Consider the following 21,876-nt stretch of genomic DNA (forward strand, 5'->3'; position numbering starts at 1 on the left):
AGGTTCTCACTCACCATATGAAAAGAGTGCATTAATCAACTCTTTTTCAAATATTTCTTTAACACATTACTTTCAAAAGTTTTAATAGAGATGATTTCATTTCTATTATGGAACCCATTATTTCTAACAGTTTCTATTCTTTAACAAAGGGTTCAGGTCAAGGCCTGTTAGGACCAGACACAATTCCCTTTATGTATCTTAGAAAGAATGTTTCATATCAAACTCTAGTTCAAGGTCACTGTTTCTATGAGCAAATAATTATCCAATGAAGAATTCCTTTTGTAAATTAGTTGTAATGGAGAAGCTATTAAGAACTAATACTAGGCCTGGTGTGCTGGCTCACACCTATAATCACAGCACTTTGGGAGGCCAAGGCAGGAGGATCACAGGAAGCCAAGAGTTCGAGACAAGCCTGGGAAACATAGCAAGACTCCATCTCTATAAATAAATAACAATTAGTGGGGTGCAGTAGTGCATGCCTATAGTCCCAGTTACTCAAGAGGCTGAGATGGGAGGATCACTTGGGCCCAGGAGTTTGCAACTGCAGTGAGCCATGAACACACCACTGCACTCCAGCCTGGGCAACACAGTGAGACCCCATCTCTAAGAAAAAAAGGAAAGAACTAATACGATTTAATGATTGTATTTTGTAGTATTTTACAGCTGTAATCTCATAAAGTAGAAAAGAGCATACTCTATTCCTGCCCCCACCTTAGTAAGCAGAAGCCAGCACTGTGTTTGTAAATGTCTGAGTGTATAAACACCATCTACTTCTCCCTCCCTGTTTCTTTTTCTTTTCTTTCTTTTTTTTTTTTTTTTTTTTTTAAGAAAGAGTCTTGTTCTGTCACGCAGGCTACAGTGCAGTGGCCCAATCTTGACTCACTGCAACCTCTGCCTCCCGGCTTCTAGCAATTCTTCTGCCTCAGCCTCCTGAGTAGCTGGGATTATAGGCGCAAGCTGCCACACCCGGCTAACTTTCTGTATTTTATTAGAGACTGGGTTTCCCTGTGTTGCCCATGCTGGTCTCGAACTCCTGAGCTCAGGCAATCCATTCGCCTAGGCCTCCCAAAGTGCTAGGATTATAGGCATGAGCCACCGCGCCTGGCCTCCCTGTTTCTTTTCTTAAGTGAGGATCCTGATTTTATACTTCCAGACTACTGAGAGGGATTGAGTTGGGTTGTGGGGTAAGATATGAAGGTCTAAGGAAGCAGAACAGAAAGGATAACTGATATGAGTAGGCTTTGTGTCTCCACCCAAATCTCATCTTGAATTGTAATCCCCATAATCCCCATGTGTTGAGGTAACTGAATTATGCGGACAGTTTCCCCATGCTGTTCTAGTGATAGTGAGTGAGTTCTCACGAGATCTGAAGGTTTTATAAGAGACTCTTCTCCCTTTGCTCGGCTCTTCTCCTTCCTGACACCGTGTGAAGAAATGCCTTGCTGCTTCTTTGCCTTCTGCCATGATTGTAAGTTTCCTGAGGCCTCCTCAGCCATGTGATTCAATTAGGCCTCTTTTCTTTATAATTTACCAGTCTCTGGCAGTTCTTAATAGCGTATGAAAACGGACTATTACAACAACTTTCCCCAAAACGCATCTGGAACTATGGGGTGCGGAGATTGGGGTATGTCTTAGAGTTGCCTAGGCTTACATTTGTTAAACTTATTTTTAATTGATTCACAATTAAAAATGTAATTATCATCATGATTAATTGTAGACACAGTAAGCATACAACTGATAAACATACAACTGATAAAGTAAACATACAACTGATAAAAAGATTTCTTCAAATAATACTAATCCTTACTGCATGCTGGACTGTTAACTTTTTTCCTTTATATTCTATTCTACTCTATTCTATTCCATCTGATGTGCTTTATCCTACTTTTTAAAATGCTAGACATAAACTACTACTATGTTCATATCATCACAACATCAATGGGTTCTTATCCCCAATTTGATAAGCTTTGGTCTAGAAACCTTCTCTCCTGCCACCAGTGCCCCAGATTATTTTAGGAGGGAATGGGTGACAACTGTAAGATATTTCTTTCATTTCCTTTTCTTAGGAATGAAACCAACCTTGGCAATGTAAGAAAAAATATAAGCATCTTAAAAATTGAAAGAGTATCACTGGGCCCAAGATACAGTAAAGACAAGAAAGCCCTCCTCAAATCTACTGAACTGCTACCTCTGTAGCCTCAGGGAGAAGAGAAATACTGTGTATTGCCAAAAATGTTGGCAAACAAAAACATATTTTATTTTGTTTTCAGAAGCATTGTTTCTTAGAGCTATACAGTATGGAACAAAATCCCTCTTCATTATATATTCTTAGTTAATAAACACATGCACATTCTAAAATGTCAACCTGCGGAGGGAAAATAAACATGGGATGCTAGGCCCAGTATTACACACTTTGCATTTGCTAAGTCACCTAATTCTAAGTGACTATTAAGCACTCTGAATAAAAAAGTGGTGCTCCTTTCCTTTCTTTTTTTTTTTTTTTTTTTTTTTGACATGGGGTCTCGCTCTGTTGCCCAGGCTGGAGTGCAGTGATGCAACCTCCACATCCCGAGTTCAAGCAATTCTCCTGCCTCAGCCTCCTGAGTAGCTGGGATTATGGGCACACGCCATCATGCCCAACTAATTTTTGTATTTTTAGTAGAGATGGGGTTTTGCCATGTTGGCCAGGCTGGTCTCAAACTCCCGACCTCGTGATCCACCCACCTTGGCTTCCCAAAGTGCTGGGTTACAGGCATGAGCCACTGTGCCCGGCTTCCTTTTAATTCCTATTGCTTTCCTTAATAATGGCACAGATTATAAATAAGTAACCCACAGGGCTGGAGAGGATGAGTTAAACCGGAATCTCTCTATACTTTTTTGGTACCACCGTTTTGGAAGAAGCATTTGGCAGTATGTATGAGAAGCCACCAAATTGTGTAAGGAAGTCTGAGGAAACTCTGCTCTCAATTCTTTCATTCATCCTCCCTCATTATCTCCCTTGTAGTAATCGTTCCTCATTCTGAATTCCTAGAACAATGTTTGTGTATTTTACTCATCACAACATCATTATCCTATAATATATTACATTTACTTGTTTTTCACTCTTATCACCCTCATCCCCAGGCTTTATACTTTCAGAAGATAGTGACCATATTTAACACACACTTCTTCTAACCTCTTAGCATACCTATTTTATATACATATATATACATATATATAAGTTTTCATATATATATATATGAAAACTTAGTAAATTAGCAATTGTCTGGGAATCTCCCTGGGTCTATAGGTGTGTTTACTTAAGCATCATTGCAGATGGTTTTAATTTACAAAATGTTATAGCTGATCACAGAAAGACTTTGGACTTTCCTGAGACCACCCTAATCAGATTCACTTAACTCCAACTGTAATTTATGCATCCAACTATAAAACAATTCATTATATAAAAATATGAACATATAACGGAAGCGAATTCAGTGAATGTGTCTATGACTCTCATGAAACACCTTCACTGTGTCCTTACAGAGGCAGTTATTTCTGTTAGGCAGTTTGCAGATTCTTGATCATCTACACCCCGTGCACACCCTTCTGAGTACCATCAGTACAGGTACAAGACAGGACTAGCTTCATGAAAGGACATACAAAAATAGCACTTTCAACAGCAATAGCACCCTAATAGTAATCTTTGGCAAACCTCAGAGTGCTGAACTAAAGTCCCTTTTCTGCATTTTAATGACTTGTTTGAAAGTAACAGCTGCCTGAGACATTAAAACAAAACAAAACAAAAATGCTGAGTTCTGCTTGGTGTTTCACTTACTCAAATCTCTAAGAATGTTTACTGTGGTTAAAGTTACCTTCAGGAAGGGTCAGCATTTGCAAAGGCCTTACTATTCCTACGGAATGTATCTTTTGGCAAAATATCCCCAAATCTATGAGAAATCATTTATGCAAGCTATGAATTTAGTTAACAAGTAATCAACAAGCAATTCTTACTTTAATCTAAATCTTCCAAAGTTAGGATTCAAATCAGTCACCTGCTGGCTGCCTGGACACATTCCACATCTCGGTCCCTTAATCTCAGTTTGAGCTTTGGGGCTGCTTTTCAGATAGAACCTGGGCTAGTTTGTTTTTTTCAAGTTTTTGCAAATCACAAATTCTACAATCATATGATACGTATATGACCTATCATAGATACTGGGAATTTAGGTTTGCAGAGCTGCACGATGGTGGCTATTGGGCCAAATCTATCTTGAACACTTCTTAAATTTGGATCAAAGAATTTCAGGAGGGGAGAAAACACTTCCTTTAAATTGAATGGCTTCATTTAAAAAAAAATCCAGAGATTTAGGCCTAAAGTCAAATTTCACCTTCTTACAAACAAAAAATCAAAGGTCTAGCAATCTTCAATTCAGCAGTTCCATATTGACAGAGCCCAATTTTCATATTCATAGACTACAGCCCTACAGGGAGTAAGACATCCATGGATGTCAGCAAGAAATTCACATATAATTACTTGCAAAATAAGTTGGTTTATCAAATAACATATCTTGGATTGATTTATGTCATTCTTCCTCCTGGAATATTTTTGCCCTTTATCCTTCAAGGCATAAAGTCTTGAAGGTACATCTAAGTATAATACCACTTTATCAGAAATTCAATTCAACACATCTCTACAAGAAGTAGGATAAATAAATAAATAAATTAGCCTGGCGTGGTGGTGTGCCTGTAGTCCCAGCTACTTGGGAGGGCTGAAGCCAGGGGATTGCTGGGCACAGGTGTTCAAGGTTATAGTGAACTATGATCTTACCACTACACTTCAGCTTGGGTGATGAAGTGAGACCCCTGTCTCTAAAAACAAACAAAGGAACATTTCATAACATGTGAAAATTATATAAAATTTGAATTTTAATGTCCATAAATAAAATGTTATTGGAACACAGCCACACTGACTTGTTTATATATTGTCTATAGCTGTTTTACACATTACAAGGGCAGAGTTGAGTAGTTATGACAGAGACTACATGGCCCACAAAGCTGAGAATATTTACTATCTAGCACACGTTATGAAAAATTCTGCTGACCCCAGCTTTAGGAAAGATCATGTCTACTAGGAGGAACAGTGACTCTGGACCACAATAAACATGATTTTTTTTCCCACTAATATTCCATTTAGCTTTAGGCAAGTCATTTAAGCTCTCTGAGCCACTGAATTCTCTACTGTTATATGGGAATGATATCTATAATATAGGATTTTTGATGCAAAGATAAGCAGTATTTTTTCATTGCAGCAGTGGCAATGCAATAAATGTTATTTGATATTATTATTGCATATTGTTTACTTAGCGTTGCATCAAACTTTTAATTACCTCTGACTGAGGAATCATAATTTATGGGAAGCAGTCTACTATGGGATTTTATTCACTATAGCCTCCTATATACATGGCCTGAAAAATAGGATGGAATTGTCGTTATCTTCATGGTAGTTGTGAATACTGGTACCTGTGTTCAGTTATCTGGTTTGAGCAAATAAATGCAAGTATTAAGTCTGAGACAAAAGGTTCCTATTAATCTGTGGAAGGTAGTAACTTCAAAAAGAGGGGGAAAAGGGGGAATCAGTATAATGCCCACTGGATCAGTTCTCATTGAGAGACAATTCTCCAGCAAGTATTTACTTTCTACCCCTTCTTCAAATAATTACTCACCAAAGTAATATCAATGGGAAACTCAACAAAATAAGCAGCAAAGAGCTTTCAAAAACCCCATGAGGCAGAAAAAAAGCATTAGATTCTTTTATACTGTTATTTATTTTCTCCCATAATAGAAATAATGGCCATAGCACTGAGTATTCTCATTTGTTTGGCTGCATAATCAAGCAAAAAAAAAAAGAAAGAAAGAAAGAAAGAAAGAAAGAAACATGTCATTTGTGGCCTTGTATATACTGCAGTAAAATTATTCCTTAATGAAAAAATAGATGTTCACTCAGAAACCCACACGGTACACTGTTCAACAGTCAATGCTTCATAATTATCTACGTAATTATGCTCCACTTAATACCACTTCTCTCGTTTTGTACATATGTCTGAGCTTAAATATCGCTTGCAAGTGTGCAGACACTTGCTCACACACACTCATGGGATAAGAATGAAAAGTTCTATTTTGCCATAGAGTGAAGAAGTCATGCAAGGTATTTTAATATCCACTAAAAATTTAATAATGAAAAACTTATTTGGAGACAAAATCTAGGAGCTCTGCTTCAAAAGGTTAAGGCTAACGTAAAAACACACAAATGTTGCCATCTCCCTTTACTTACTGGGTGACATACTCAGACTGCCCTTTAAATCAAAAAAGTTTTCAGAACAAGACAGAATGAATGATGTTGCCGTGAACAAAGTAAAAAAGGAAAAGACTATTCCCAGGATTCACGTGCTTTTGGACTAAAACTTTAATCGTACCAGTGCTTCCATGTCCACAAGTGACACCAATCAATGTCACAATGACAGCAACTGATCCCAGGGTTGCCTGATGCCTTAAGTTCAGCCAATAGCAGCTTTCACCACAACCTCCCTGCTTATAAGATTGGAGGAGCAAATAATGTACACATGCTTAGAATAAACAATGAGTAACTAACCAGAGCCATTTATAAAAGGGCAGCCTACATATTCCACTCTCTCAGGCCAGCAGACACTAGAAAGCTGTCAGATAAAGAAACCAAACAGTCACAAAGTTCAGGGAATATGGTTTCATGTGTTAACACACCATTTCACACCCCCATAACTAGCCCTCAAGAGCTTCCACAAATAAGGGCTGGATCTTCAATGGCTGTGCGAGCAGTCCAAAAAAAAAAAAGAGCAGCTTCCTAAAAAGAAATAGTTTCACAAGGGCACTCACCACTAGCTGAGGCCCAGGTCAGCCTGTGCAAAAAGTTTGTTTTGAACTGTCCTTGTAGTTAAGAGGAATAAATTGCCTCCTATTAAAGTGACAGGTAGGAATATTACTTTTGTCGCCCCTAGTCCTATAAATAAAGTAAGCCCAGATGGTATAAAGAGAAAGTAATAAGTCAAATGCCAAGACAAGAGCTTGCTTCCTTAGTTGCCAGGCAGAAGTTGGAAACACATTGGGAAGTCTAATGGCCAGCTAGGGGTACAGAATTTTTTTGACTTTTTTTTTTTTGGTCAACATCAGGTTTATTATTTTCCTTCTTTTCAAGTGATAAATATCAACAATGTAGTATAACCAAAAATCAGTGTTTAATATTTAATAAAGTGTTATTTTTTCAAAACTAATAGAACATTGAGGAAAGATGTCATATTCACCAATAGTTCAGCCTTAACCGTCTAACATGAAATCACATGTGCATAGTGGGATCACAATGATACAAAATTGGACAACTGAATTTGTAATGCAATGGTAGTGATAATATGCTCCAATAATTGTCAACAATTTGACAGACCAAGGAATCAATAAAAAGGATGTTGAATAATCTTCATTTATGTATTTATCTACTGATAGAGAAATAAATTCTAACAATCTCTCCATTTCTAGAAGTCATTTGCCATTTCACTGTACACTCTTCAAAGAAATTAATATGATGTTTTTGTAGCCATTATTAGTTGGTCTTAGGGCAAATGAAAAAACTGGCAACCATTACACAATCAGCCACCTTAGGAAAATATCTGGGCTATACTTTTCCTTACCACAGTTGGCAAATAACTTCTAAAAGTTGTTCATTAACGTGACACTGCTTTAAAATGATAAGAATAATACCATAAAAGATAAAATGACTCTATCTTCTCCCATAGTTTCATCCAATTACACAACCAGATGCTTATATGTGTAGGGATGCATGTGTAACTTGATTTTTCTCTACTGTATATAGTTCTTGCAAAATAATTTTAAATGCAAAATATCTCTATTTAAAATAGTATCCAGTGTTAGATTTGTAACCACAGAGTTCTTTCACTATGCATTGTCTCAAACTTAGTATTGGTTGATATTCAAAGGAAGCAAAATGCAGAGAAGTGAAAATAAATTGTTTTACATAGCTATCTGTGGGAAAAGAGAAGACACACAGCAACTTAGGCCTAACAAAACAAGAGCAGGGAGCTCTGCCAATTCTCAAATTAAAATATGCAAGCATTTTTCGAGTTAGAATTTTGCCTCAAAAGTAATACAGAATGCAGAAATGGTCCTTAGAAATGAATATTTTCTTATGTTCAAGCTTTGAATTTCTGGATGTGGGGAGGGAGTTGGGTATGTGGGAAGTTTGAAAAGAATAAACACTGGAAAAGTCCTCTAGTTAATAGAGGAAGGGACCCTCAAGGGATACCCCACAGGATTTTTCACTCCATAGAGTCTGAATGTTATATCAAGCAAAAAGAAAATTTTTAAAACTCAGAGGAAACAGAACATAGAAAGTATGTGGGAGATAGACACTGCACAGTTGAAATGAGAATTACAGAAAAACATATGTAAAATACCTCACACAGGGCCCACCTCTGAAGACGGTCAAGTGATAGTGGTCATTACTTGCATGCAAGCTTCAAGACAATGACTGGCAACTGATAATCATGAGGAAATGGCCTCTTTCCACACTGGTGAGCATTTTCATACCATCAAACTCATATCATTATTGGCAAGATGGCATACACATACTATAAAGGAAATGCACACCCTGTTTAAGGACCCAATCTCCCAAACACTCAGTAGTGGGTGAAATAAATCAGCAAGAATTATTTGACACAAGAAACCATTGGTATGTGTTCACTATTCATTCCGAAAGAGCAGTGTACAGTCTTCAAGAGGGAAAAACAAGGTAGGTCAACATAGCAGCCAGGGCTTGAACATATCAAATATCTACACTGTGAATGAAATTCTGATTCACTAAGCCAGTTGGCATGTCAAGGAAATTCCTAGCCAGTTGATCTCAATGAACCCTCAAGTTTTGTTTGACTTAGAAGCAGCTCTATCTGTAAGAATTCATTTTCCTTTCAGCAACCCAACCTTCCTGGGAAGTTCAGCGTTTGACCATTCACTTAAGGCTTTTCACCTTGAGAACACTTATTAGTTGAAAATCTTCAGAGATATTTTCAAAAGACAACTCTCCTCAACTCCTCTCAGTGCACACCCAGGTCTTTGTGCACACACACATCTGTCTCCCAATCGCTGATAAGTATCAACAGTCTCCCTTATCCACCACCAAGGAGGAACCACTTGGTTCTTTTCTGTAGAAGAATGTACAACACACCATACAGATGAAAGGCTTAGTGCAGCTGAAAACCCCCTAGATGAAAATTCAGGCAGTCTAGAAAAAGCTCTACTGAGTCAATAACAAGCTATGTGACTTTGAACAAGTACCTGAAATGCTTTAGATCTCACTGTGTCATCTACAACATGGGCAGGCCTGGAATGCACACAGATATGCATGTAAATACAGTTGACCTCTGAACTACACAGCTTTGAATTGCACAAGTCCACATTTGCATGGATTTTCTTTTGCCTCTTCCACCCCTGAGACAGCAAGAGCAACCCCCCTTCTTCTTCTTCCTCCCCAGTCTACTCAATGTGAAGACAATGAGGATGAAGACCTTTAGGATGATCCACTTCCACTTAATGAATAGTAACTACATTTTCTCTTCCTTATAATTTTCTTAATAACATTGTCTTTTTTCTAGCTTACTTTACTGTAAGAATACAGAATATAATACATATAACATACCAAATATGTGTTAATTGACTATTTTATTGGTAAGACTTCTGGTCAACAGTAGGCTCTAAGTATAACAGTTAAGTTTTGGGGGAGTTAAAAGTTATACATAGATTGTCATACTTGGGGGGATGGTCAACACACCTATTGAGATGGGGCAGAGATCCTTCTTAGGGGCCTGCCAGGCCTTCCCAAGCATAGAAGTAAAGAAAAATCTTGAGTTCCTTCAACGGAAATTCCAGGCGCTGAGCTAGCCCTGATAAGTAAATGAGCAACTTGGTAAGTAAGAACATAGTAATAGCTTGAAACAATATCCAAGGAAGTTGGAGTCACAAGATGTCTGGCTCCTCTAGAAACTAAAGACAACATGTTAATATATGTCCCTGAGCTGTTTTTCAGTAAGAGGGACCTTTACCAAATGGAACCTCTGGCCTATAGACCTCCGATAAGGGGGAAATGAGGACTGAACCCTGGCCACAGTTCCTGGTTCTAAATTTCTTCCTGAGGGCCCCAGAGGAAGTCATGCCCACAGGCCAGACCTTAACAGTCCTTTCTCCTGACTCCAAGTTTTTAGACAAAGCTTCACTTTCTCAACCAAACTCAAATCAGAGAGCCAGAATCCATCTAGGAGAGAGACCTGTAACCTCCCTCTCCTCTTGCTTCAAGATACCCACCTTTTTAGGCCAAACCAATGTATAACCTGCATGTGCTGACTTACGATCTGGCCTTTAACTTCTGCTTTTCTGAAATTTATCACTACCTTTAAAAACTCTTGCTTATAAGCCACTGAGGAGGTCAGGTCTTAAGTGTGAGCTGCCCAATTCTCCTTGCTTGGCTGCCTGCAAATAAACACTCTCCTTTCTCCCACTGCAAGGCCTTGGTGTGGATGTCTGGCTTTAATGCACCAGGAAAGCAGACGGTTCATTTACTGAACTGTCCGTTCAGTAACACTAACACCCATATTGTGCTAGGGTCAACTGTATACATGTGTACATGTCAGTAAGTATAATTCAGTTTTATCAAAGTATTATGGACCTCAATGTATTTTCTTCCCCCCTTAAAGCCCTACATTCCAGTAATTCAAGGCTTCCTACTCACAAGCCTCAGTGGCTTTTCCTCAGACATCCTCTTCTTCCACCTCTCCCTTTTCCTGAACTGCTTCCTCAATTTCCATGACATCCTGCTGCACTAGAGATCCTTCCACATCTCTGTTCAATCTTTTGTAAGCTCTCGCACTTCACCCTAGGTTCCGGCCTGCCCCTTTCATTTAATTCTCCATACTTCATCCTTAAACCTTCTCCTCTGTTGCTGTCACCAGGCAAACACCTCCCTATTCTGATCTCCTGCAATGATACCCACCCCTTGTAAATATACCAGCTTCCATTCTTTTGCTTTCAACAGACTTCCTACTCAGGGGTATTTAAAAACACTTTTATGTGGTGAGTACTTTAAGACAGCTTAACACTTAGGCAACAGTCAATTAAATTCATTTGAGTGAGCACTTTATTTGCAGGAGTCAGTTAACTAACCAACAGATACTTTTGAGACTGCTATTTTAAGAACTAAATAAAATCGTGGGTTGTATTTAACCTTAAATGTTTGTTGAACTCTAATAGCACTTGCAATATATTTTTTAAGTTCCCCACATGCCTTCTTAGTCACCATGAAGCTTACAAAACATCCAATATGTGGAATAATCAATGATCAAGGTTATAAGAACAAAATACACCAACAGTGTCTGCATCTTTTACTGATTCTCACATGCGTACTCTGATAAACTGTCAAGATTTAAATGGTATAAATGAAAAGCAATTCAAGATTTAGTCTGCTGCAATAGAGGGGATGATTTGAAATAAGTTTATCTGTAAAAACATGGAGGATGTCAAGATTTATATGCAGGGATCAGTGACATCTCCATTCCACCAGTATCAATGCTATCAAATCATATTACACTGTGTACAAATACTACAGAAGAAATGACAGCCACTTGAGTTTATGACAATTGCTTACTCGAAGTGCCACATCCAACACCACAAACTCACAAAGTTCCAAATCTGCTTTGAGATTAACTGCAGTCCAGAGGCATTCTTGATCATTTTCTCAGTGATTGTAAGAGTGGTGTTATTAAACCCACCAAATGAAAAATACTCCTCAATCATTTCAGGAAGAACTTGAAAAGTTTATTTTGCTTTCAAAGCATTCCTTAATCACTATTAAGGGAAGACTAGTACAGAAATTCATTCACATTTGCATGACATAGAACGGAAGAATGCTATGATTGAAAGCATTTGAAGATGTGTGTCAGCAGTCTTGGGCTGTATTTGCATACATTGCAACTATCACTGTGAAAACAAGCAGCCCAAATATGTGAATTTTGTGGGCATATGTTGTCCATGACTAAATCTACAATACTAAAGTAAGCCAATGTTCCTGTTTGGTGACCATGTCTTTTATCCTTCATTATAGTATTGATAATTTTTAAAAAATAATTTCATGAAGGTAATCTAAATTCTCTCATATAGTATGATCTGTAGTCTCAATTATAATAGGCTTAAGTGTATATTTATATGGACATAGGCCTCCACTGCCTTTCTAATTCCCTAAAGAGGAAAATATAAAGTTCAGGGGTCCATACATTACATATATTTGCATGTACAATTACACACACGGGAACATATCTACATATATGTGCAAATATATATAATTACATATAATTTGTCACATGTAAATTAATCCAATTCTCCCTTACAAATCCTTATAACGTTTTACCACCATATCTAGAGAATAAGTTGACCTTTAAATTCTTTATGATGTCTTCACATCTTACTAAAGTGGACACTGCTTTTTCTATATATTTGTTTGTAAATATGTAAAACATTTCTCAAAAATGCTGAAACACAACACAAATTGCACATAATGTAAAATTACAACTAAAAATGTGAAACCTTTTAAAAGCTGATCTCATTTTCTTTTGCTGCCTTTCTACTTTCTAAACATGTCTTCCCCTTTCTGAGTATGTCTTTCTGTGAATGTCTCCTCAACTATTTGGAAAATTTCAACACTGCTTTTACAAAATTTCATATCATAAACAGTAATACTGCTGCAGTACATTTTGTGTCACTTTTGCTCCTTTTCCTAAAACAGAGATTATATTTGAAACTTTATAAATGAAGAAAAGACTCCAAGAATAAAATATTTTACCATATTGAACTTTTTCCAAAGCCCATTTGAAAGTCAGAAATTTTTAAACAACTATTCTTTTTGTCCTCAGTACTTGATGAGTAGCAGTCAATGAAAATGTTTTAGGAACAAAATTGAGGCATCAGAGTAAAAATCTGCAAAAACTACAAAAAACCTCTTTCTTTTAAAAGTTAAAGATTTTGATCTGTAACTATTATTGATTATGGATTTTTGCTATATATTATCATGTACATATTTGAAGCATGTTTGAACTTTGACATAAGAGCCTAAAAGTCTATTCCAATCTATTCATGTCTTTAAATAACATGTGTTTTACCTGACTACTCCATTTGGCCTCATTCTGCACTCATTTTCTTCTTTTAGAAAAGTCTCAAGCTACTTTTTTCTTAGGTTCCTCAGGTATCATGAAGAAATTATGTTTATGTAGAAAAGTGGTTTTATAAGGAGATGAGTATTGAATTTTAGGAGTAATGCTTTTTATGACTTACTTTCAAATGGGTTAGCCAAAATAAGTAGACAGATAAAAAAAAAGGAAAAAGCACACATTCACACACATATATACAGAAGAAATACAGTAAAATGGTACAATAGCTACATCTCAATGATACCTACAGATGTATTCATTCATTGTATTATTGTTTCAGCTTTTTTGGTGCTTCAGAATATCATAAAAAGAGGGAAAACAAAATAAAATAAACAAAAAGTTAGTTATATATACACTATTTTAAAAAAACTCTTCACTTATTTCTCCAGAAAATAAAATAAAATTAACAAAAGAAAATACAACAAATGATTTGTAATAGTTGCTTTTGTATGTGTCAAAGACGATAATTTTTTTTTCATTTTTTCTTTCTACTTTATTCTAAATTTCAAATTTTCCAAAATTAAAAAAGAAAATTGTATCTATATTCAGTTTTGGTCCTTTAGATAAGTCATTTGCTAAAAGTAAAACATATGAAAATACCAGCACTTTTTAAATTTATATGCTCCTTTATATGTGAGATCTCACCGCTTTAAGTTCCTTTGGAAAAAAAATGTCACAAATTAACATGCTCAAATTTGATGTTATATTCATAATACCAAAGCATAATATTACAGTAGATCTGTAATATCAGATGTCATTATATTTGCTATGGAAATAAAAATGGCTTACAAAAATAAGGGAAGGAATAAGAACCCAATTATCAGATTAGAGAATTTAAATTTTCCTTTTGGGGGGAAAAACATTTGTTTTTCTTTGCTACTGGTGGAGTTTTATTTCAACATCTAAAAATTATGTAAGCATATGACTCGAGTATACTTCTAACCTCAACTTAGAAAATACAGGATTTTTTTTTACCTCCTAAGCAGCCAATGAATGAAAGCAGGATCAACTGTTTCCATGGAAACATCATCTTTAATTGCCAAATGCAAGAGTAACTCTTGTCCAGTCTCTGATGAATAGAATGCTTTGTCTTCAGGTAAATCCTTTAATCTGTAAAATATATGTACAAAGAAGTTCGTTAAAAAAAAAAAAAGCTGCTTTAAAAAAGAGATTTTCTTCTTTTCGTAAAAACTGTTTATCATTTGGAGACACTGAAAACCCTCAGATAAAACAAATCTGTTTTGATACAAAATAGAGGACGCTTGAAATGTAGATACTTAAAAAACATGTAACTCATAGGTAGATGGAAACGATCTTATAGAATTTGAAATGTTTACCAATATTAAAATATTAAATTTTAATATATTAATTATTAAAAATTTTGCTAGATAATTTCAAGAAAGAAAACATTAACCTAAAATTCTAACTTTTTCCATTTTCTCTAACGATAGCATTCTGGCAAAACTAACAGAGTCAAATAAGCAGATATCTTGAAGCACTAATTTTTGCAGTTTTTGAATTCCTAATAAAGCATGCAAATTATAGATAGCATTATCAATGTCCATCTTAGACCTATTTTTTTAGAAAACTGCAGAAAGCTCCCAATTATGTATGCTGTGTAAAACAGATTTTAAAATGCTAATGGTAGAAATGTTCAGTCTGAGAACCTTGCAAATGAAACCATTTTCTTTTTTGCTTTAATTTTCATAAACTTGAATATGTTGGTTGAGAGGAAATAATTATGTGAAAGTCTTGTGTCATTTTGAGTGGCCACTTAAAACTAGTTAAGCTGCATGGTTAATGATCAAGTATGCGCGATACACAGACCTAAATCTCTGGACTCCTACAATTCAGTTGGTACCACACAGGGAATTAATGATTTTAAAGTTTGCTACTTTAGTAAGGAACGGGTACAACTCTCTGATTCAGCAGCTGCTACTGATTGAGCTGTTTTAGTTGTCACTGACCCAAAGAGAGAACTTGGCCTCCTGTAGACAGTGGTTCCCAACAATGGGTTCCTGACATGTGGAGTATGCAATCAGATATTATGTACGTCCCAAATAATAAGAACTCAAATAATAAAAATATGACAACTTGAAAAATATGTACTTAAAATAATATGTTAAGGCATCATTCCTATAATAATATTCTTAGGTGCCTGCAATCTAATATATATTCTTGGGTAGGTTGTAAGAGATGGAATTGCGGCTAGAATGCCTAGGCATCACTCCCTCTAGGTCCACTGGAATCTGAAACAAATGAAAATACAATTGAGAACTGCTGTTCTAAGAATTGCAGGTTAACAACTTACAGTAGTAACATTGACCTTTAACCTTCACTCAATATCCCCACTGCTGCAAACTGCATGTCTCAGTTTGGGTTCCACAACACAAATAAGACAAAATGAATTCATGTGCAAGTAATTTACTTGGGAAGTGAAGGACAAAAACAGACAGGATGGAGAAGTAAGATAGGAAAAGGAAGGCAGCCTAGAAAGGGTGAAATATAAAGCCTTCTAACACCATGGGTGACTGGAAGTCCAGTTCCTATAGAACCAATGCCTAAGAGTCATCCAAGAGTCATCCCTGAGTTATTCTTGCAAAGGGGCAAGGCAGCTGCAGTATTTACACCAGTTCCCATAATAGTAATAATTGCCCAGTACTTGTAACCTCCTACTAGGGCAGTAAATAACTCCAGAGGTGGAAAAAGGAAAAAAAAAAGGAAAGAAACATATATGCTAGCTATTAAAAGTGGTGTGTGCACTGGAGTGATGAAGGCAAGAGGATGAGTAGGGCACACGTAGTGTCTGCTACACTGTGCATAGAAAACAGGCTTTTTGAAGTTATTTTTAACAGCACCAGGTCCCACGTGATTGATGGCCAAAATTATTGAATAATTTAAATATACGAGGGAGAGACACACATTCCACCTCAATCAATCATTATACTGCTCAAGCCTTTCCAGTGGCTGATTTTCCCTGCTTGGACCAAAGGGTCTCAGGTATCTTGCCTTCCTTTCTTCCTTCCTTCCTTCTGCTCAATCAATGACATATCCTATGTCCACAATTATTTTCAATTACTACTTTAAATGATAACTGAAATCATTCTAGATTAGATTTAATTTATAACTGGCAGCCATAGTTTTTCTTCTAATCATGCATTTGAGGAAACCGTGGTCCAAAAATCAGGAGAAAGATGAAACACACACAAACATGCATACACATATACATAGATAGATAAGAGTGGAAAACCAATAATATTTTTTAAATTATCTAATAAAATACAATGCTAACTAGTCATAAAAGGCATGTGAAACATGAGATACATTAATCTGATACATATATATGTCTAAGACTCATGAGAAGCTAGGAAATGATAGTAACATGCACTAAAGTCTAGGGACAATGGGTAAGACTAGAACACGGCAAAGGCTTGAGGAGTACATTGATTGAACTGGTACTTCCTTCTTCACAGAAGTTATAGCTATCCAGCATATACACGAAATCTAACTTAGAAGGAATTCGGCAATAACAGAATAACAGACTTAAAAAGAATAGGTAGTTGGGAATTTCAGGAAAGGAAGGGGAAACTCTAGCAAACAATTGTGCAGTAACCTTGCCATTATCATCCTCATCTTTAATATCAAAAACTATTCAAATAAATATATGAAGCTCTGCCCTATGTCATTTGGAAAAAAATACATGGTCTGCATCCTAATATTGTAATGGGAAAAGAGAATATTATAAACTCTTATAAATAAGGAGTAAATTACTAGATTGATTGATAAATCTCTGAAGGTAGAACCACAGTTAACCTATCACTGGTTGCTCCAATGTTCCAAATACCCTTTCACAGGAGGCTTTCAAGCAATGTTTCTTGCTGAGCTTTAAGAACAATGAATGAGTCACTCAGGAGATTAAATCTTTGCACTGGACATCAAGTGAGTGAAAAGCATTTCTACTGGAACCAAAGGATAAGTCACAGCATGGGAACTGGCCACCATTTGAAAATTGTTTCAGGAAAGTGTATGAGAAGGCATAAAGAAGGTGATTGTTTTCAAAAAACGTTATCTTCCCAACAATCCATCCCCAAGATAACATGTACATTGGTTATATTTAAAACATATAAATGTGTTCCAAGAAGCTCTAAATTATTTTTGAAAACTCATTCATTCAATAAAAATTTACTGAGTACCTCCTCGGTGCTGGGATTACAATTCTAGAGGGAGGTGGAGGTGGTGATGAGATTGTCAGGAGACTGATAATCCCCGTACTCATAGAGTTTATCAACTATTGCAAGTGACACCTTGTTTAAATGAGTATGGGGTATTTATAAATTGCCCACATGAAAGGTACAGTGGAGGGGTAGACGTTTCTATGAAAGCCTAAATGAGAACAGTCCTCATCAGGAAGGTTAGGGAAAACTTCTCTGAGGAATTGGGGTACAGAGGAAGAAAAGAAGAGATGAAATAATGAGGTGTGTGTATGTGCTGCAGAGTGAGGGAAGGAAATTTTCCTAGTGTAGACAAGTACTTGGTATGGATTTATGAGGTGGCAGATAGGCTTGTGAGTAGCTAATGTCTGGACACCACTCCCCCATCAACTACTACTTATCTCCATGCTGTCCCAGGACCCCACCACACCTCTCTGGAGCCAACCAAAAGGCTCAGCAGAGGGCCTCCAGAATTCTGCTCTAGCCCATGTCACTTTGGATTGATCAGTATGCATGCCCTACTGCTGGTTAAATATTTTAACAATCACCTCTGGACATAGGAAATAGAATATGCAAAGGCCCTGTGGCTTAGGTGCTCATGGTATGTTTTTGCTCTCGGGTTGCACAAACAGAAAGAAGACTAAAGAGATGAAATACACGTGGCAAAGCTCAGCGTGGTATGAAATGAGACTGCAGATGTATGGGGGTCAATCTTGTATGTCTGGCTAAGGGTATTAGTCGCAGAACAATACCCTTGAAAGGTTAACTGCAAGTTTAATCAGGGAGGTGAAATAATCATATTTGAAATAAACATTCAAATTAGAAATATTATAATCTGTGTCTGGCTTAACAAGATGAAAAGAGAACACATTTTGCAACATACCAATTTTACTCTCACCCACAAATTCGTAGAAATTAGAAACTAGAAAACAATAGAAAAAGAATTTGATTTAAAAGAAAAGATATGTTAATATCATATAATATTCATTTATACGTACACACAAGCGTACACTGTAAAAGGTTTGAAGATAAAAAGAAATGTCATTCAGGAAGTTTTTTTAAAATTATGTTGCTTATTTTTAATCAATGTTAAAGTAGGACATTGGCTTTATAAATAATGAAGGTAATTAATACTATCACAATTTGACTTCTCAGCATTGCCACGTATCGTCATGGAGAGAGGGGACATATTAAAGCTCTCTCCACTTCTGAAATCACAAAGCTAAAATAAATACAAAGGAAGCTACTGAAGCAAGACAAATACAAATCAAAATGTCATCTGCTACAATAAGAATATTCTACTATTCACAGGAATGTTTTAAGCCAAAGAAAAAATAGATAACCTTTAGAATTTTCCCTGCTAATAGACATTTGCATTTAAGGGCTAAAGCTTAATATATTCACAACACGTTCTCATGGCAATCTTTAAATAGCCCCCAAATTTAATGCATATTGACAACTGTACTATCTATTCTTAATGTCAGCTGAGCTAAAAAATGCTAGACCTTGGACTCAAAACCAAAAATGCTCTAAATAGTTGTGCCTGGTTGCTCTAAAAGAAGGAAGAAACCATTTGTGGCTAGTCATATACTTTACAAAACTGCTACTAAGACTGCAGATATCATGAAATATTGATATGTATTTATTATTTTTAATGTATACAGACAACCTTGAATATCATCTTGGCAAATGCTGAGAGTTACATTTCTTTATGTGGAGAAAGTTTAGGTGTGAGAATGATTTGGCAACATTTCTTTCAGATAACATGTACCTAACAAACATTTTCTTTCTCAAAGAGAAAAACCCTACAGCAATTTTAACTGTAAGGATTGCTTAATACACCACCCTCTCTTGCATCTACAAAAAGTCATCTCCAATTTCGATACTTCAGAAATGAATTATATTTATGAATATATATTATTCCTAATCTTCACCAAAAAAAACTTGAGCAGCTTACAGACATTTATTATAGTAAAATATTCAATTATTAGTGGATAAAAGTTTGATACCTTTGGGTGTTGTACTGTGAATCTTCTAGAACTTACATTAACTCACTCTCATGGTATGCAACCACACTAGCATGGTAGTCAACTAGTTAATGAGTATACTGGCTTGTTGAGACTGTGTATCCTGTCAGATCAGAAATCACGCATCACATAACCGATTTGTTCATTCATAGTCACTCACTCATTCACTCATCCATATCTTCACATCTTCCAGAGATGTAGTTCATCCATTCTGCATGCTGACCCTGCCTCCCTCCTGCCGAAAACTGGCCAGATAGGTAATAAAAGTTACATGAACTCTGGGCTCCAAATCCAAAATTCTTAAACAGCTCACCCATCTTTCCTGCACTTCACAAGTGTTCAGTAACAAAGAAGGAAGGATATCATGTGCCCAGTTTGATGTTACCTTCCATACCCACAGTTCTGTGTTGACCACAGAACAATGGACAAACAGGGTGAATGCCGGCTGGAAGTCATCCCATGCTCCCATGAACACCTACAGCACTTTATATTCTCTCCCTTGACCCTCAACACTTCTAACACCTTCTATTGTATTATTTAGATTATGGCTTCTCTCTCCTACTAGATAATAATCTTCAAAAAATAGTGATTTGTAACCTTTCGTAGGTTAAGGTCCCTTTTTAGAATCAGCCAAAACTATGAATGCATCTATCTCTGTAGTCCAAATGCACATAGACAGACATAAGCTAACTTGTGTGTACTCTATGCTTTATTACACTGAAAAATAATTTCTTTTACATAGGAATCATATGTATATATGTGTATACCTATATAGATATGTGTGTTCATGTATGTATATTCAAATATTTCTTGCTTATTTTTCATGCATAAATTAATGAAAATTTTATGAAAATGGAAATAAATCTAAACTATACAAATTGAAGAAAAGGAAAATCCTGTTCAAAGAAACAAATATTCCTGAGGTTACTGTTGAAAAATTTGACAAATAAGTTTAAATTATGAGATTGTTTTTTATATGGTGAGGTATGTCATCTCTGACATTCTGTTAATTTTTGCTTCTGGTCTTCTAGCAATCACTGGACAAAAGTAGTAGCAAACAGAATCAGAGTTCTTGTTGTATGTATATTGCAGTAGATGGGGCGGCAATACAAAAATATTGCCAGAACATTCTGAGATGCTATGTGTTGGTTTCAGAGCTTCTTTCAATTTGTCCTCAACTCAAAGAGATCTTCTCTGGCAAGACCAACATCACTGATGCTATGCCAGAAAAAAATTACAAAGCTGTTTTTCAATTGATTCCACTAGTTTCAACCAAGTGCAAGCTAAAGGGACAAGACACAGTTACCTAATCATGCCAACCGACAAGCTTCAAAATGTTAGATAACAGGTCAACACTTTTTCAGTATACTTTACAAAGGGTTTGCTTCAATGCTCTTGCTTTGCTTTAAACCTCAAATTAACTTGGCCAATTCCAGGTCACACTGCTTTACAAGCCTCTCCGCAATTATGGATGACTATTTGTACTTGACATGCAATAATGTCGCTTGTAGCATGTTTCAACACCAGCTTTTTGTTTAAGAGCAAGTCTGAGTTTCAACAGTGTTGCAGGATTTTGAAAGCAAGTCTTCATCCCTGAAGGAGAACAGCACTGTCTAATGCTTTTCCAAGGTAGCCAAATCTAAGGTGCTTTTTTGGAACATTTTTTAAGTGTCATTATTTTCCTAAAAATAACCTTTACACATAAAAGGAACTTAGACTTTAGGGTCTTACTACATTTAATGATGAAAGGAAAACTAAATGATAAGCAACTTCCATGATCTCTTCTTTTCCAAGACATCTTCCAAGTTAAACATGAAACAAAATGAAAACAGACAAATTTAAATAATTATAAAGGGTATGTAGATTTTCCTTCCCTTTGATTCAATGGAAAATTATTCCAGACCTCCTTGTACGATAATGAAGAATGTACCTTTCCTAAGTCTACATAACATTCCTTGCCACCATATATTTACTTAGGATTTAAAAATAGCTTTATAATATAATATAATATAAATGTTTTTCTGCAAAGACAATTTTGCAATACCAGGAAGGAAACTAAATAGTAATGTAATAATACTAACTTTTATGGAGTGCCCATTATGTGCCAGGCACTGCTGTAAGTGCTTCCTATATATTAACCCACTATAATCCTCACAACCACTCATGGGGATCTTTCTGTTATCACCCCCCATTTTTCAGATAAAGAAATAGAGACACAGGTGGATGAACAAATCTGTCAAAGAGAAATAAAGATAGAAACTGTGTACTTACAACCTATTTTCCCCACACAATAGATACCAATGGAATGCTTAAGTAATCAGATCATTAGAGAGCCATAAAGTATAACCTGATATTTTATGTATTTTCAAA

At 36.1% G+C, this 21,876-nt stretch overlaps 1 protein-coding gene across 2 annotated transcripts in view; it reads right to left on the bottom strand.

Moving 5' to 3' along the window:
• Positions 1 to 21,876, bottom strand: part of CNTN3 (contactin 3) — a 358,137-nt gene that overhangs the window by 250,384 nt on the left and 85,877 nt on the right. Inside the window, exon 2 of one of the 2 annotated variants that reach the window (XM_526232.7) lies at positions 14,244 to 14,378. In XM_526232.7, coding sequence (XP_526232.2) covers positions 14,244 to 14,298 — 55 coding nt within the window. In that variant the 5' untranslated portion in view covers positions 14,299 to 14,378. Of the gene's footprint in view, positions 1 to 14,243; positions 14,379 to 21,876 lie in introns of those variants that run through there. The other variant, XM_054680802.2, reaches the window with a different exon arrangement.

This window comes from Pan troglodytes, chromosome 2, assembly GCF_028858775.2.
Source record: "Pan troglodytes isolate AG18354 chromosome 2, NHGRI_mPanTro3-v2.0_pri, whole genome shotgun sequence".
Classification (NCBI taxonomy): Eukaryota; Metazoa; Chordata; class Mammalia; order Primates; family Hominidae; genus Pan; species Pan troglodytes.